At 39.5% G+C, this 17,662-nt stretch overlaps 2 protein-coding genes across 2 annotated transcripts in view; one reads left to right on the plus strand and one right to left on the minus strand.

Moving 5' to 3' along the window:
* Nucleotides 1–181: 181 nt before the first annotated feature.
* On the plus strand, nucleotides 182–835 carry LOC137637244 (protein FAM200A-like). The gene has a single exon (XM_068369509.1). It carries the CDS (start codon nucleotides 182–184, stop codon nucleotides 833–835), a length of 654 nt encoding a protein of 217 aa, XP_068225610.1.
* Nucleotides 836–1,772: 937 nt separating this feature from the next.
* LOC137637247 (uncharacterized) overlaps nucleotides 1,773–17,662 on the minus strand; it is a 48,346-nt gene continuing 32,456 nt past the window's right edge. Inside the window, exons 2-3 of the mRNA XM_068369511.1 lie at nucleotides 4,171–4,301; nucleotides 1,773–1,948 (exon numbers count right to left, since the gene is read on the minus strand). Of these exons, the coding sequence (XP_068225612.1) occupies nucleotides 1,883–1,948; nucleotides 4,171–4,301 (197 nt within the window). The 3' untranslated portion in view covers nucleotides 1,773–1,882. The remainder of the gene's footprint in view (nucleotides 1,949–4,170; nucleotides 4,302–17,662) is intronic.

The following is a 17,662-nucleotide window of genomic DNA, read 5'->3' on the forward strand; positions in this document are numbered from 1 at the left end:
ATATTAAAAGTAGGCCTTTGAAGTCAAGATTATTTGAACAACTATGCAAAGGAATGGACTCCCAGCATGTTAGATTACTAATGCATACCGAAGTTCGATGGCTATCGAAAGGTAAGGTATTAACTCGTGTTCATGAATTACACAAGGAAAATTCTGTGAGCATCTTCGTTGTGAACTTTGGATGTCTAAACTGGAATACCTAACAGAAATATTCAGTCAATTAAACAACACAAACAGTAGCATGCAAGGGAGAAATGAAAATATTCTGACCTCAACAGATAAGTTAGTTGCTCTAAAAAAGAAAATTATTATTTGGAAAAATAGAGCAAGCTCAGGTAATTTTGATATGTTTCCTTCAATGCGTACCACTTGCATTAAAGAAATGATCCCTATTGTTGTTTCTCATCTGACAGCGCTTGATGAAAACATCGACCACTATTTTCCATCACTGAGCACAGAGAAGTATGATTGGATTCGAAATCCTTTCATGAATATTCCCTCTAATATTGGATTACAGTTGTGTGAAGAAGAGGAACTGGCCACCATTTCTAGTGACAGAGATCTAAAAATAAAACATTCTACTGTACCTATTGACTCATTTTGGATATCTGTTCAAGAGGAATATCCCACATTATCTAAAAAAGCTTTATCACTTTTGTTGCAATTTTCTACATCTTATTTATGTGAACTTGGCTTCCCAACCCTAAATAACATCAAAACTAAGAAGCGAGAGAGACTACGCTCAACTGAAGAAGAAATGAGGGTCTGCTTATCACACATTCGACCAAATATTGAGGAAGTCGCCAAAAAACACCAGGCACAAGTTTCACACTAATCATCTTCACAATTTACTCTAAGAAAAACACTGAAATAAAGTAAGTTCATATTTAAAAGTGTTTTATTTCTTAAGTCTGTAGTTCCATCTCATATTTACAAGTATATATTCTCTTAATTTTTTCTCTTAAATTTTCCAAGTGTGCCGTGATATTATTATAAGATCCTAAGTGTGCTATTGGTAAAAAAAGGTTGAGAAACACTGATTCTACAGTATACACACACATGTATATATATATATATATATATATATATATATATATATATATATATATATATATATATATATATATATATATATATATATATACTGCATATGATAATTCTATGATTAACAGTCATGATTTAATTTCTTCATCAAATAAGCGACAAATATCCTTTAATATGAAATTTGCTCTGCCTACAGGATCCCAGAAAATTCATATTTTGATAAGTACTTTTGTAATTTAAACACATGCATCTATATATATATATATATATATATATATATATATATATATATATATATATATATATATATTCAATTCTAAGCACAAAACACCTGAATTCGACAGGTATAAGTACAGAAGAATTTTCATTGACTTTTATCTTTCTTCGTGGCCAAGTGGTTTAGTCACTGTCTATACAAGCTTGCCGACCAGTGTTCGATTCTCGGCCGGTCACAAGCTCTTGTCTTTGTGTGATTTCGCCTGGGGCTCTGATCCCGAGGTCGTTAAGAGAATCCAGACATTAATGTATCAAAAATACATAAGGCTTATTTGAATATGAAAAACACGTCTAAATGTACAAAATTTATCATATATATATATATATATATATATATATGTGTGTGTGTGTGTGTGTGTGTGTGTGTGTATTTATGCACACAGTTCTATATGTGTGTAGCTAATTGTAGTTTATGGGGTTTGTGTTATGCAGGAAATTAGTCAAAAAAAAGATTTAATTTGCATTGTATTACAATTTAACATAAGTAGAAATAAGAACACCTACATCACATAGCAGTACAGTACATAGGAGAGACTGAATAGATGTCTCACACTACGTGACTCTACACCGAGGGTGTTGGGGACTCCCACGGCAGATTCTCTGTTTGGGCAGACGCTGCTTGTTGACACTGTAGAAGGAAGAGAGGATATGACATTCTTCTCAAGCACTCACTCTTTCGAAATTCTTCACGAATTGGGGGAAACTGCGCAAACATTTTATATCTGTTTACTTATATATACTTGCATGCGTACTTCCACGAGTTTAGGGACTAGTAACATTACAACTGAAAGTTCGTAACTATTTCCAATGTGAATCTCTTACAAAATGACATCGAATTCTATTTACGTAAAGATATGTTGGATGAAATTAGATATAAAAGAATGCTATTATGATTTGAATTATGTTTGTAATTACACCATATCAACGGAATTTGTATTCCGTTAATGTTCAAATAGGGTGTACTATAGTATGTGGTTTGCTTATTAATGTTTTTATGGTTTGTGAAATTATGGAACAAAGAAAGTTTGCATAACGATCTTGATCACTAATAGCTATAAAATGCCAATGTGAACTTATATGAATATAGAATTCATTTGTTCCCACACATTTACAAATCCTTGTCCCTTACAGAGGGGAATAATAACAATGCAAGCTGCAATATGGCAATTAAATAATTGAACAAGGTGTAAACAACTGGCCGTTAGTTGGTGGCCCAGTAAGTAGGAGGCAACCACCTCCATACTTGCTCACGGGCAACTCACTTTGATTTCAGCTTTTGGTGATTCTCCAGCTTGGTTCCTTTCACAGGACCATTAGCATAAGATCAAAGCATAGGTTACATGTGAGCCTGAGATGAAAGTAAGGAGTGACCAGCCTCTTCTTATCCTTTAAATCTTTTCCTCTCTTGGGTTACAGCATCAAGGGCCTGACTTGCTGGAACTAAATCTCAGTACAGCGAAGCCTCACTCAGCATGTCGCTGTTCTGTGCTAAAGTATAGTAGATACTTTTCCCAACGCTCCTTTACACGGGGGATTGTAACGTAGACAGGCAAATCCATGTATCATAATTATGCCATTTGCAAAGGACATATGTAAATCCATTATGAACTTTTAGACAAGTCTTACGACACAGAGATTTTCTGCTCAAGAACAATCCTTGACGCCAGGGACGTGTACCTTTATGCATTTGCTGAGCCTCAGCTGCACAGAGTGACAAGATCTTAAACTCTTCAGCATTTTAAATGCAAAAGTTCTAATTGTCTGAGCTAAGTTTTCACCCAGTTGAAACGGGGACTTCCTCCTACCTAAAGATGAAGGGGATGTAAGGGATGAGGGTTTGTCTATATGTGAGAACAAATGACAAATTTGGAAGTAATTTGTATTTTTCCTTAATTATACTAACCCGAGTCCCTTACACGCACTTGCCAGCCAACCAGCACCAACCGTCGAGTAAAACAACTTCCACACGAGGGGCAAATGCAGGGCGGGCATTATGATTTGCCAGTAATTCTCATGCTTTGAAAGTGTTACCAGATCTAACAGTTCAAGACAGATAGTAGGCACAGACAGACGAACGTATGACTTGTGCCAGACACAGGGAAAAGGGCAGAGTGCAGTCCCAAGTCAGGTACCCATCCAGTACCTCAACAAGGGGAATGGGCACTTCAATGATTTGCCTGTGCTTTCCTCATCTGTGACATCATCTTCACTTGTGAACGCCAACCCTACCACAAAATTGGTAACAGTGTCTGCCAGCCGTGCATTTGCCCCTTGTATGAAAGGGCTCAAGTCTCAGCTGTAATCAAAACTGTGAGCAAGCAGGGAGGCGGTTGCCTCCTAGCTACTGTTGTTTGTTTGTTTGTTTGTTTAAGATTGCCTTGCCTATAGCAAGACACGGGCTCTTGCACAAAGGCAGAGCCCAGCTACTAGGCCGACACTACCGGCCAGTAGTTTACACCTCGTTAAATCTTGTAACTACCGTATTCCAGCTTGGGCTGTTATCATTCTCCTATGTAAGAAACGAGGGTTTGCATAGTTAGGGAAAAATACAAATTACTTAAAATAACTTTTCATATTAGTAATGAATTGACATGTCAGACTTTTCAATTTTACTGATTGGGAGATATTATTAACTATAAATGATTGTATGTATTCTAAATAATACTTGCATGAATATTTAATTTGTAACAATGGCAAGATATTCTTAAGGTTATTCAACCATTTAATCTGACTGGTTTTAGTTAATAGCTTTACAGAAATAGAAATGCCAAACAAAAATTTTTGAGCATTAGATACAAAATTTATTCACTATGCTATGTACTAGATATTAATAGCAAAAAGCAATATTACTTGGCTTCCTTCCTGGATCGGTGTGTACGTCATGGTGGGTCCTTCCCCAGGAACACATTCACATTTGGCCAAATATTCTGTTCCAATGGAGACTTTGTGTTCCCTTTGCAGTGATGGTTTGCAATAGTTATCTGAAATGGATATAAAGATTTTTGCATATAGAAAATGAGTGTTGAGATGGATTCGAAACACAAAACGCAATTATACACGCACAGACAGACGCTCACATGCACAGACTTTTACACACACACACACACACACACACACACACACACACACACACATATATATATATATATATATATATATATATATATATATATATATATATATATATACACACACACATATACCAAGGCACTTCCCCAAATTTTGGGGGTAGCCGACATCAAACAAATGAAACAAAAAAGGGGACCTCTTCTTTTTATGTTCCTCCCAGCCTGACAAGGGACTCAACCGAGTTCAGCTGATACTGATAGGTTGCCACAGCTCACCCTCCCCCGTTATCCATCACAGATGAAGCTTCATAACGCTGAATCTCCTACTGCTGCTACCTCAGGGGTCATCTAAGGCACCGGAGGAAGCAGCAGGGCCTACCGGAACTGTGTCACAATCGCTCGCCATTCATTCCTATTTCTATCACGCTCTCTTGCCTCTCTCACATCTATCTATCACCCAGAGCTTTCTTCACTCCATCCATCCACCAGAACCTTGGCCTTCCTCTTGTATTTCACCCATCAACTCTTGCATTCATCACCTTCTTTAGCAGACAACCATTTGCCATTCTCTCAACATGGCCAAACCACCTCAACACATTCATATCCACTCTAGCTGCTAACTCATTTCTTACACCCGTTCTCACCCTCACTACTTCGTTCCTAACCCTATCTACTTGAGATACACCAGCCATAATCCTTAGACACTTCATCTCAAACACATTCAATTTCTGTCTCTCCATCACTTTCATTCCCCACAACTCCGACCCATACATCACAGTTGGTACAATCACTTTCTCATACAGAACTCTCTTTACATTCATGCCCAACCCTCTATTATTTACTACTCCCTTAACTGCCCCCCACGTACATCTGCTTCCACTCCACCATTTGCTGCAACAACAGACCCCAAGTACTTAAACTGATCCACCTCCTCAAGTATTTCTCTATTCAACATGACATTCAACCTCGCACCACCTTCCCTTCTCGTATATCTTATAACCTTACTCTTACCCACATTAACTCTCAACTACCTTCTCTCACATACACTTCCAAATTCTTTCACTAATTGGCCAAGCTTCTCTTCTGCGTCTGCAACCAATACAGTATCATCTGCAAACAACAACTGATTTACCTCCCATTCATGGTCATTCTCGTTTAACAGTTTCAATCCTCGTCCAAGCACTTGAGCATTCACTTCTCTCACCACTCCATCAACATACAAGTTAAACAACCACGACGACATCACACATCCCTGTCTTAGCCCCACTCTCACCCGAAACCAATCGCTCACTTCATTTCCTATCCTAACACATGCTTTATTGCCTTTGTAGAAACTTTTCACTGCTTGCAACAACCTTCCACCAACTCCATATAACCTCATCACATTCCACATTGCTTCTCTATCAACTCTATCATACGCTTTCTCCAGATCCATAAACGCAACATACACCTCCTTACATTTTGCTAAATATTTCTTGCATATCTGCCTAACTGTAAAAATCTGATTCATACAACCCCTACTTCTTCTAAAAACCACTCTGTACTTCTAAGATTGCATTCTCTGTTTTATCCCTAATTCTATTAATCAGTACTCTACCATACACTTTTCCAACTACACTCAACAATCTAATACTCCTTGAATTACAACACTCATGCACATCTCCCTTACCCTTACAGAGTGGTACGATACATGCACAAACCCAATCTACTGGTACCATTGACAACACAAAACACATATTAAACAATCTCACCAACCATTCAAGTACAGTCACACCCCCTTCCTTCAACATCTCAGCTGTCACACCATCCATACCATATGCTTTTTCCTACTCTCGTTTCATCTAGTGCTCTCCTTACTTCCTCTCTTGTAATCTCTCTGTAGCTTTATGCTACAACCCTAGTTAGTCTTGCCTTCGAGTAGACACTCAGGCTTGACTGGGCTAGTGTTTTCTGTCTCTTCCCTTGGCCGGCAGATAGCAAGCTTTGGGTTTCGGTCAGAACCTCAGAGTATGATATGTTTTGCCGGCAGCCGTCCGGCAGGGTGAATAGTCATTCCCCTCCCGGACTAGGCTGCTGGCATAGGCCGCACTTGAAGAGGTTTGATGATGCCTTCACCTTCTTCCTGCGGTCTAGAAGACTAGTCCTGTGCTCGCAGACCCTAGGTTGAAGAATAGACTTTCTTCTGCCGCCTAGGATGGCGCCGGCACTGGAACTCTGTTTCTCCCTTGTTGAGAGGAGGCGGCAAGTCTACCGCCGTCCCCTTAACTGTATTGGCAGACCCTAGGCTGGAGAATAGATATTCTCCTGCCGCCTAGGATGGCGCTGATACTGAAACAGAGTTTCTTAGGGATGTGGTAGGACCAGCAACCCTGCCGGCTCCTTCCACACCTCATACAGGACCCTTTCCCCCCCCCCCCCTCTGTCCTTTAGTGATGGCCTAGCCATTGCAACCCTTTGGGCCGTCGTCCTGCAATCCCACCGCTTGCCGGCGGGTTGCGAGGCCGGCCGGTGTCCTACTTAACAGCTGTTTACTGGCTGCCGGCTGCCGGCGGCCATGCCGGCTGCCGACGGCCATGACGGCTGCCGGCGGCCATGACGGCTACCGGTGGCCATGCCGGCTACTGGCGGCTGTGATGGCTGCTGGTGGCTATGGCTGCTTCCGGCAACCATGATGGCTGTCGGAGGGAAGTCTGTTCTGCCACCAAGCTTCTTCAGTCCTCCCTTGGACTGCCGGCCACAAGTCCTGTTGCCGGGGTAGTAACCCGGCCGGTGCCATCAGGTACTGACTCAGCCGGCGGCATGCCGACTGTACTAGTGCTGCCGGGTACTAGCCTGCCGGCCATATGCCGACCGGACTATGCCGGCAACGGTACTTGTGGTTGGATGGAAGCTTGAATGATGCATTCTCCCCTTCCATTTGAACCTTCTTTCTAGTGAAGGCAGTAAATTGTATATTTACATCCTTATTTAGTGTAAACATACACAGTAATAAGGCAGTCCTTCACTCCATGCTTTTTCTCTCTCCATCAGCTAGTATGCCGGCCGGACTATGCCGTCAGGGACTAGCTATGCCGGCTATATGCCGGCTGAATTACAGTATATGTTTATACAGTAGTCAGTATAATTGCAGTATAGTATATACTGTACTGCAAATAGAAAACTATGGTATATATTATACTAGTAGTTATTTTCCAACATATCTTGGGTATCCTTGCCCAGGTGTTTGCTGAGACCAATCCTATATTGAAAGAATAGAATTTCTTCAATACTCTGATTAGAAATCAGTTTCCATTTTACCTTACAATATTAAATAATTTAGAAGGGCCAGTGGTAGTACACTTTCTATCCTTAAAGGTTAGAACCCTTATCTTTAAGCTTCCCTGATCAGTAAACTCTATGGTTTAATTATTGGAAGGGAAGGTCACAGCAAATGGGCTGGGTAGGATATACAAATATGTGTCTTTTCTATTTTTCTAGTCCAGTCGGCGACATGCCGGCTGGACCGTGCTGCCAGATGTTAGCCATACCGGCAGCACACTGGGTGAATTACAGTATATGTTTATACAGTAGCCAGTATTTTGCAATATAATACATAATGCAAACAGAAATCTATAGTATCATTATACAGTAGTTAATTCCTAACATATCTTGGGTACCCCTGTGCAGGCTTCTGCTGAGACCGAACCTATATTGAAAGAATAGAATTCCTTCAATACTCTGATTTGAAATCAGTTATCTTTAACCCAAAGTATTAAATAATTAGAAGGGTCAGTGGCAGTGTACACTTTTCTATCCCTAGGGGTTAGAACCCTTTTTGTACGAGTTGCCTTGATAAAAGAAACTCTTTATATTTAATACTGAGGGGAGGTTACAGCAATTGATTGCAAGGGATACACAAATATGTGTCTCTCACTATTCCTTCCTAGCTTACTATCCTGAGCTATAACAATTAAAAGATGTCTATTACATAATGCTTATCAAGTGAGATAAACAATTGTATACTCATTCTGCTTTCCTTTCTTTACAGGAGGAACCCCCGATGAAATGTGATGCAGTCTTCTGCAATATTAGGAGTAAGTACTTTTACAGTCATAATGCATGCAGGTCTCATGCCCTCTGCAATATTATTTCCGAATCCCTGCAATATTGGGACCCCCAAGTTTGCAATATCTGTCGGACATTAGTGTCAGAAGGCTTTGATAACCCCAAGTCAATGGAGTCTAGGGATGTGGCATGTAAGAAACTACGGCAATGGGTAATAGGGTTCCAGAAGATCTCTCTGGGACCATACCTAACTAACGATAGGATGCGTAGATTACTGTTCCCGAAAGCAAGTAGTGAAATAGTGGTACCCCAGGCACGTTTCACACCTCCCTGCGTCCAGATTACCATCGGGACGAAGGGCAGGAAGGCCCCCCTGGAAGAAGAGGATGATGTCGTGTCAGAATTGCTTCCATCTGTGCCGGCCCTGGAGCCGTTAACCTCGCCGTCTTCACCTTCTACCCCTCTATTAGACAAAATGGGCCAGTTACTGGCCCATCTTATGGGTCTAATGGAAAACTTTCATAAACAAGGCAAAACAGAGGAAGTGAAACTCAAGACAGAGCTCTGTGAAGATCCACTCATCGCCTCCCGAGGGTCATTCAAGCAACCCAGAGACCAAGACCTCCCGACATGCTCCAAAACCAATCCCAGGAGGTACGTGGAGCTTATGCCGATTTTAGACGGCAAACTCTACATCTCAGAGAAAATGGGAGCTGTTCCTTTTGATGAAATCCAGTTTTGGCCAAGCTTTAACGCTTTCCCTGATTGCTTCATTCGACTGTAGCATGAACCAACGTCAGAAAAAGAAACGGAACCGAAGGAAGTCATGGTTCTCGAACATGATAAGGCACAGGCTATCTTGTCAAGTAGCCTGAGAAAGGCGGGTTACTTGGTGTCAAAAGTGTTCGCACTGAGTAAGAGACACCCTACATTTCTTTCTCCTGCTTCAATAGCATTCCCCTTTACGTGGAAGGCATTTAAATCTGTTGCCAAGGCAGTTGAGGCAGGCAAACCATGTCCTGCACTTGTGGAGTGCAAGCCACTGTCACTAGCCTTGCCCATGCAAGAGAAGGATTGGAAGGAAGTCCACTTAACCTTTTCAGTGGGGAAACTAGATGCGGACATCACTGGATGACAGTTTAGCAAGAATCTCCCTAAACTTTCTGAGTTTCTTTTGTCCAAGGAACGAGAGACGAAGAAGAGACTTAAGCCCTCCTTATCCCTACAAAACTGCATAGGAATGTGTTCAGCCCATCGAAGTACCCCAGACATGCTCATGGTCTTGGCCAAAATGCGCATGGCCACCTTAGTAAAAGACCTATATGCCTTTACGAAGGCTAGGAGAGCCTGTAGGGATTTCGTGTTTGGTGCTGCAACAGTGAAACATGAACCCAGGAAGCTGATATCTTCCAACATCTGGGGTAAAGACCTCTTTCCAAACGAGGTAGTCAAAGCACCACGGAGAATAGGAACCTTCTCCAGAAGTGGGGCATCTCTTCAAAGAGGAAGTCTTCCACGGATGTGGGTCCCCAACCTAAATGGAAGACGAAAAAGTCTAGACTTTTTCCTCGGTCTGTTCAACAACATCACACAGTTTCTATGACCGCGGTGCCCCAGGCAGGCGGTCGAGGAGGTAAACCTTTTGATCAGTCAGAGCAAAGAGACGCTTCTGAAAGGAGGGAGGTTCCAATAGGATCGTTGTACCTTCGATCCTTGAGCCCAAGGCCTAATCAAGATTGGACTAGGATGGAAACTAGACATGCCTCCACCATCATTTCCTCAACTCTTCCAACACTTTAGAAGAGTATACCCTATAGCTCTAGAGCATAAAGGTGATAAGGAAAGCAAAGTCCATCGAATTCCAGGGAAGGCTGTTTTGTGTTACCAAGAAGGACTCAAGAGAACTCAGAGTCATTCTGGACGTGTCGCCACTCAACAAGTTCAAAAGAAACAGCAAGTTCAGGATGTTAATCCTTCTACACATACGGACCCTATTACAAAAAGGGGCGTTCACAGTCTTGATAGACCTGACAAGTGCCTATTGGCAGCTTCTAGTCAGTTGCCCCCTCTCCTCCTACCTAGGATTCAAGTTATAGAAGATAAAGTTTGTCCTAAGAGCCATACTCTTTGAACTAAACACAATCCCAAGTATCTTCACAAAATTGGCAGATGCAGTCGTGCAATAACCATGCCTAGAAACTGTTCAGGTAATATCCCTAAACAGTACGCAAAGAAAGTAAATGCTACAGTTAATACTATTGGTCAAGAGAATGATGCAGAAAATGTTCATGATAATCACAGTAAGCCAGAAACTGATTTTGTGTGTCGCATAAATTCTGTCAATAAAAATGCAAAAAAACATATCATGGTATAAATAATCATAAATGGTAAACCAATTTTGATGCAAGTTGACACAGCAACCGATGTATCAATTATGTCTGAGAAAACAGCTAAAAGCATTCCTAATTTGTTATTAGAAGGTACAAATAAAGTTTTGAAAGGTTATAATGGTTTTGATATTCAGGTAATAGGTACTTCGAACGTAGAAGTACAGTACAAAGAACAGAAATTAGTGAGAATGCCATTAACAGTAGTAAAAGGTAAAGGACAAACTTTGCTAGGTTTGGATTGGCTACAGTATTTGAAATTAGATTGGCCTAGTATTTTGAAAGTTACAAGTAGACAAGATGAACACAAAAATGAAATGTGTGTGGATAATATATCAGAGTTTTAAGACGTATTTGAAGATAAAGTAGGTATAGTAAAGAACGCAAAGGCAATTTTAGTTTTGAAACCTGACAGTGCTCCTAGATTGTGTGCTCCCAAAACAGTACCGCATGCATTGAAAAGTGCAGTTGAAATAGAAATCAGGAGATTAGAAAATGAAGGTTCATGGGAAAAGGTTACATATTCAGATTGGGCTACTCCATTAGTACCTATTGTGAAGGAAAGTGGACAGGTTAGGTTATGTGGAGATTACAAAGTAACGTTGAATCCACAACTGCAAGTAGCTCAACATCCATTACCAAATCCGAAAGACATGTTTGCAGTGTTTTTTCTAAGTTAGATTTAAGACAAGCATTTCAACAGCCTCCCATGGATGAAAGTTCACAATAATTATGTACATTAAATACATCCTTAGGTTTGTTTAGGCCAAAGAGATTACCTTATGGAGTTGCAAGTAGTCCAGCTATATGGCAACAAACTATGGATAAGATTTTTTCAGGAATGCAAGGAGTATTCATTTTTATAGATAATATTTTAATTGCTGATAAAGACACAAGAGAACATAGAGAAAGATTGCGAACAATTCTGAAGAAGTTAAAGGAACATAATATTAGAGTAAATAAGAACAAATGTATTTTAGAGGTTGATTCAGTGGAATACTTAGGTTTTTTAATTAATGGCAAGGGTATTCACAAAACTAAAGAGAAGATTAAAGCTGTACAATCAACTAAAGTACCAGAAAATGTTAAGGAATTACAATCATTTCTAGGTTTAGTAACATTTTATGGAAATTTCATTCAGAATTTTTCTACGATTGCACATCCATTGTATAATTTGTTGAATAAGGGTGTAGAATGGAAGTGGACAAGAGAGTGTCAGAAATCTTTTGAAAGAATCAAATAGGAAATAACATCACCTACATTCCTAGTACATTATCAAATGGATTTACCAGTTAAATTAGTATGTGATGCGTCAAACATAGGTTTAGGTGCAGTATTATCTCATATAATGCCAGATGGAACAGAAAAACCAATTGCATTCACTTCTAGAGTATTGAACAAGGCAGAAAGGAATTACTCTAAAATAGAAAAAGAAGTTTTAGCATTAGTTTATGGAGTTAAGAAATTTCATATGTATCTTTATGGTAGGAAAAAGTTCACACTTGTTAAAGATCATACACCATTATTAGCAATATTGGGTCCAAAAGCAAGTTTATCTACGTTGGTAGCTGCAAAACTACAACGTTGGGCAATTACATTAGCCGCGTACCACTATGATATAGAATACCGTCCAACATCAAAGATGGGTAATGCAGATGCTTTATCTAGATTACCAGTAGACAAAGCTCCAGAAGAGTATGATGACAATATTCTGTTAATTTCTGTATATGATGTACCCATTACAGCCAAAGATGTAGCACACAGTACCAAGAGAGACCCAGTACTTAGTAAGGTTTTGGAGAGTTTAATGACTGGTAGGGACTTATGTGGAAAAGAGGGAAATTGTAAACCCTATAAGGATATCTGGTATGAAGTGACTGTAACACAAGGAATAGTGATGAGATGTTCAAGGGTAGTTATTCCTAATTCACTAGGGAATAAGGTTTTGTCTGAAATACATACTGATTACCAAGATATTGTAAGATCAAAGTTAATTGCAAGAACTTTTGTATGGTGGCCAGGTGTAGATAAAGATGCGGAATCTTATATAAGGAATTATATGAATTGTGTTATGCAACAGGACAATCCTCAATTTGCTAGAATGCACCCATGGTAGTTACCCAGGTTTCCATGGCAAGGAGTGCATATAGATTTTGCAGGTCCTTTTTTAAATTATTTGTTTTTGATAGTAGTAGATGCTTACAGTAAATGGCCAGAAGTCATTCCTATGACGACAACAACGTCTTATGCCACAATAAAAGAGTTAATGGAAATTTTTTCTACACATGGTATTCCAGATTGTTACAGGTAATGGTCCACAATTTACCTCACAAGAGTTTAAAGAATTTTGTAACGTCAATGGCATAAAGCATACATTTTCAGCAACATATCATCACTCTACCAATGGTGAGGAGGAAAGGTTTGTTCAAACATTTAAACACAATATGAAGTGTAGAAAAGCAAATTCAGGTAACATATGTTTACTTGTATCAAAGTTTTTATTGTCTTATAGAACAACGCTGCACAGTACAACAGGCGTGACACCGTCAAATTTGTTGATGGGGAGGAGGATAAGATGTAAGTTAGATTTGTTGTATCCAAGTTTGCAAAGTAGGGTATAAACAAGTAGAAAAGCTTCCTAAATTAAAATTTTTCTTATCTTTATCTGATGTCATGGTAAGATCGTACAACACTCCAGAGAAGTGGGTACCAGGAGAGATTGTAAGAGAGATAGGAAATTTACATTATGATGTGCAAGTAGGTGGAAATATTGTAAAACGTCATGTTGATCAATTACAGCCATTAAACAGAAATACAGTAGAGCATGTGAATGTTAGATATGGAAAATTTTCAGAAGTTAGATCAAATGAGTCAAATATTAACCAAGATGTTCCAACATCAAATGTAGATTCAGGACCAATTCATGTACCAGTACAAGATGAGGTTAGAATGCTTCCTAATAGGATTAATAGAGGAAAGCCCCCTGAGAGATTAGAATTTTAAAGCTTTTTACAATGTCAAGTTAAAAGGGAGGAGACTGTTATGTATTATTGTAATAATGTACTGTATTACTCAAATGTTACGTGTATTGCGCAACATTGCATCATATTGCATTGATTAAACATGTTCAAGAATGTATATAACTGAAGTGATGTATTATGATATTAGGGTTCAAGCATTTATTAATTACCTCAAAGATAGGATGTGATTCTATTTACTTTTGTACTGGAGAAGGATTTAAGTCTTTGAGAGCGATGCTCTATTTTTCGCCCTTATGTTTTGGTTTGTCAGTTTGTTTATGAAACGCTGACACTCAGTTGTTGGGAGTTGGTTGTTAGCAGAGTCAGAGCAATGTAATCAAAAGTCCATTAAATGTATTTTAAGAATACCAACGTATCATTAAACCCCACCGAGAAAAATTGGTGACATCGGAAGGGATTAACTCATGGATAATTACTAATAATTCTTCTCTCATTTCAGGTGAGTAATATGCTGAAATTATCAGACAACTTACAACCAACGTTATACCCGCACGACCTAAGTGTCGTGCGATTCGCACACGAGCATAGCTGTGACCGGCTGACCGACCTGGTCAGTCAATCTGTGCACATCTGGCTCACCACACCCCCACAACTCGACTCCCACCAGGACCTGTTGGCTGGAGATAGGGAAGAGGACGAGCCTCGGAATGGTTCCAGCAAGACCCAATCTACCAAGAAGCAGGAATTCCATGGTTGGGCCAGTCAACGGCAATTTACCAGCAACAAGCTATACCAGCCATTTAAAGACAAGGGCTGTCTTTCTGTAAGAAGTGCAGGTAAAACACGTGGCCACTAGTTTTCCCTCATTTTAGCTTAGATTAATTTTTACTTGATTTACGTTTAGCTGGCTTTTACATATGTCAGGCTGAGTGCGTGGGATTGTGTGTACAAATTTTGCATATAGTGCTTTGCTAGAGACTAGCAGTCTTGTGTCACAGGGCCACGTGTCCGAACCCATTTTAGTCATTGATCATTGCAAGAGACCTGGAGTCATGCATATTTTTATTGCACTTTGATTTGCATTTCTTTTATTACAATTTTTGTTCTTTTTATCCTCTTTACTTGACACTCAGATGTCCGTGTCCTTCAATGTAAATTTGTGTAATAAAGCAAGATTAATTTAATTACACCTTTGTATATTTACTCCATCATGTATTTGATTATGGCTATTATGAATATATAATCTTGGGACATTATACCTGCTATATTGGAAGGAGAAAGTAAGTCAATGTAACTTAAGAGTAATAGTGTGTTAACGATGACTTAGTATTGAATCTATATGCTTCGAAGGTAAAGATCCTTATCTTTAATTTTTACTTTACAATACATCCCTGCTCCCATCCATTGCCATTATCTCAATAATTATTTAACGTAAAATTCCGGTCCAGCCTTTCACTGGGGTCTCTGAGATGGAGCCGAAACGGAGCCTAAGAGTGTAAATGACCTTAGACCTGACCAAGCTGGAGCAAGCCACCAAATTACTTTTATTTCACGTGTGGAGTTTTCAGGCCTCTACACAGAGTACAATCTTTTCGTTTTTTTTTCTTTTTTTTTTTTTCTTTTTTTGCATTTAGAGTGAAGGTATGTGAACTACGTCATCAATTATTAACAGGGTGTTTGTGCCTCGAGTGAAAGTACTCCTTTTCATTCCCTGCTGATCTTTGCCTACTGACATAGGGAGACTTTTCCGGAACAAGTTCCCACTCAACAATTAAATAATAACATTTCTACACAAAAACACAGAATTCTAGAAGCTCAAGGTTCCAACATAGAAATCAGTCCAGTGCAAGAAAACTAAAGTAACCAATAAACTAAAGAAAGAAAGTAACCAATAAATTGTAAATCAGAAATAAAAGTATAAAAATATTGCCTCAGTAGCAATATTAATAAACAAATAAAACTATCAAACTGAACTTATGTCAACCTGTTCAATGTTAATGTGTTAGCACCAAGTTTGAACGTCTAAGGTTACCCACATTCAGCTACTAGATTAATTAGATCATTCCACTATCTAGTCATAATCAAAATAAAATATTTACAATACTGTGTTGCAGTCATTCTTAAGGTGGAAAAGACAAACATTTTGGGTCAAACCGTAGAAAATGTCAATACAAGAAAACAAGGACGTCAAACAATTGTCACAATCTTTGTGGTGTACCAAAATTGCATAAAGTGATTTTAAAACTTTCAATGATCAATTTATTTTGAAGTTTTAATTCTTTCATTCTACCTTGTTTTCAGTAGTGTTCTCCTGTCTTGTCTTCAGTTGTTGATTCCCACCTTAATTTGTTGGACTAGAACTAACGGTCATTCAATTAGTTCGTTATTCATGTTGCATAAGATTTTTCATAATTCTGATCATCTTTACATTCGGATTTTCCCGGACAATCCAATCCTGTTCGTAATTCTAGGCATGCAGGCCTCTCCTTATTAGGCTTAATACACCAGTGTTCAATTATTATTATTACTTGCCAGAAGTTTTATTCAAGCTGTGGGGAAAGATTATTTAACAAGAAGTAGGAGAGACAGCATGGGCAGATGTCCTTAGAGTCAAACAACAACATTTGAGAAATAAAAAAAAAACAAGTGTTACATTTGTTTACAAAAAGAGAGAAAGATTATTAACGGGCAGCAGCAGAGACAACACGGGCAACCGAAAAGACAGCATGGGCAGCAGGAGTTGTTGGTTTATTAGCACGTTGAACAGCCAAACCACAGAACCTTTTACATCCCCTAGCAACAGCTGTCACAGCCAGGCTAGCAGAGGGCGAAGGCATTGAGGGGTCTTGGAGTTGTGGGTCACTAGTGAAAGGGTAGTGTGGTAGGTCTACATGCTGGACACCACATGGCTTGTAGGTGTTGATGAACATCTTTGTCTCCTGCACGCACTACTCTGTAACTCCATTTTTTGGGCTCAAGTCATGTTGTCCTGATGGAAGGTTCCTTCAGTAGCTTCCTTTGGGTATATATGACTACCATAAATATTCCCAGAGAATTAAACTAAAGGTTTCACAGAATTCTAACTTCTGGTACGAGTACCCTAAAGGTTTCCCTCTAGAATATCGTATATCAACAGGGGACGCATGCATTAACACGCTACATGGCTATCTGCACCCCACATAGCGTTTACATTTGGAGGGGGAAAGGTGGCGAGGTAACTGAGGAGCCGTTCCAAAGTTACCCTTCCTCCGTTACTGTTACGGTAGTCGCAACGTAAACAAACCGTCCGCCATACTGTGTGACGTCACGTCCGTCCTCATTCCTTGTCTGGTAGCTTCCAACATCGGTTTGATTTTTCCCAGTGATCACCGTTTACCTTGTGCATCCTTCGCCATGTCTCAACCTTCTGCCTCGCTTTCTTCTGGAAAGTTGAGTACCAGGTTCTTGTATTGTTTAAATAAGCTCTGGCCGTAAAGTAACGATTTTTTACGCTAAAATCATGTGTTTTGTGGCGGAGCTGTACCTTGCCCGGAGGCGCCATTTTATGATGCTGCTGTTCGCCTCACATGCTTTATTTAGTTAGCCAGAACAGCCTTCCCGGCCTTATAATTAATTAAATATCATTAGTTATTTAGTCTTCATTGCTAGGAATTAGTTATATTATGCCGATGGTATTGTTCGGCGCTGTTAGTTAGCCGACCCCATACTAGACTTTTAGCCTAGCCTAGGCAGCAGCCTAGTGTTCATGTTTACTTCTGCATCTGCATGATACAATAAGTGTTCCTAGTGTTAATGTTAATGAAGATATAGGCATTTTTAAACATATAAAAGATTCAGTGTTGCACATATCTTTCGCCTTCTA

This window comes from Palaemon carinicauda, unplaced genomic scaffold, assembly GCF_036898095.1.
Source record: "Palaemon carinicauda isolate YSFRI2023 unplaced genomic scaffold, ASM3689809v2 scaffold6, whole genome shotgun sequence".
NCBI classification, from domain to species: Eukaryota; Metazoa; Arthropoda; class Malacostraca; order Decapoda; family Palaemonidae; genus Palaemon; species Palaemon carinicauda.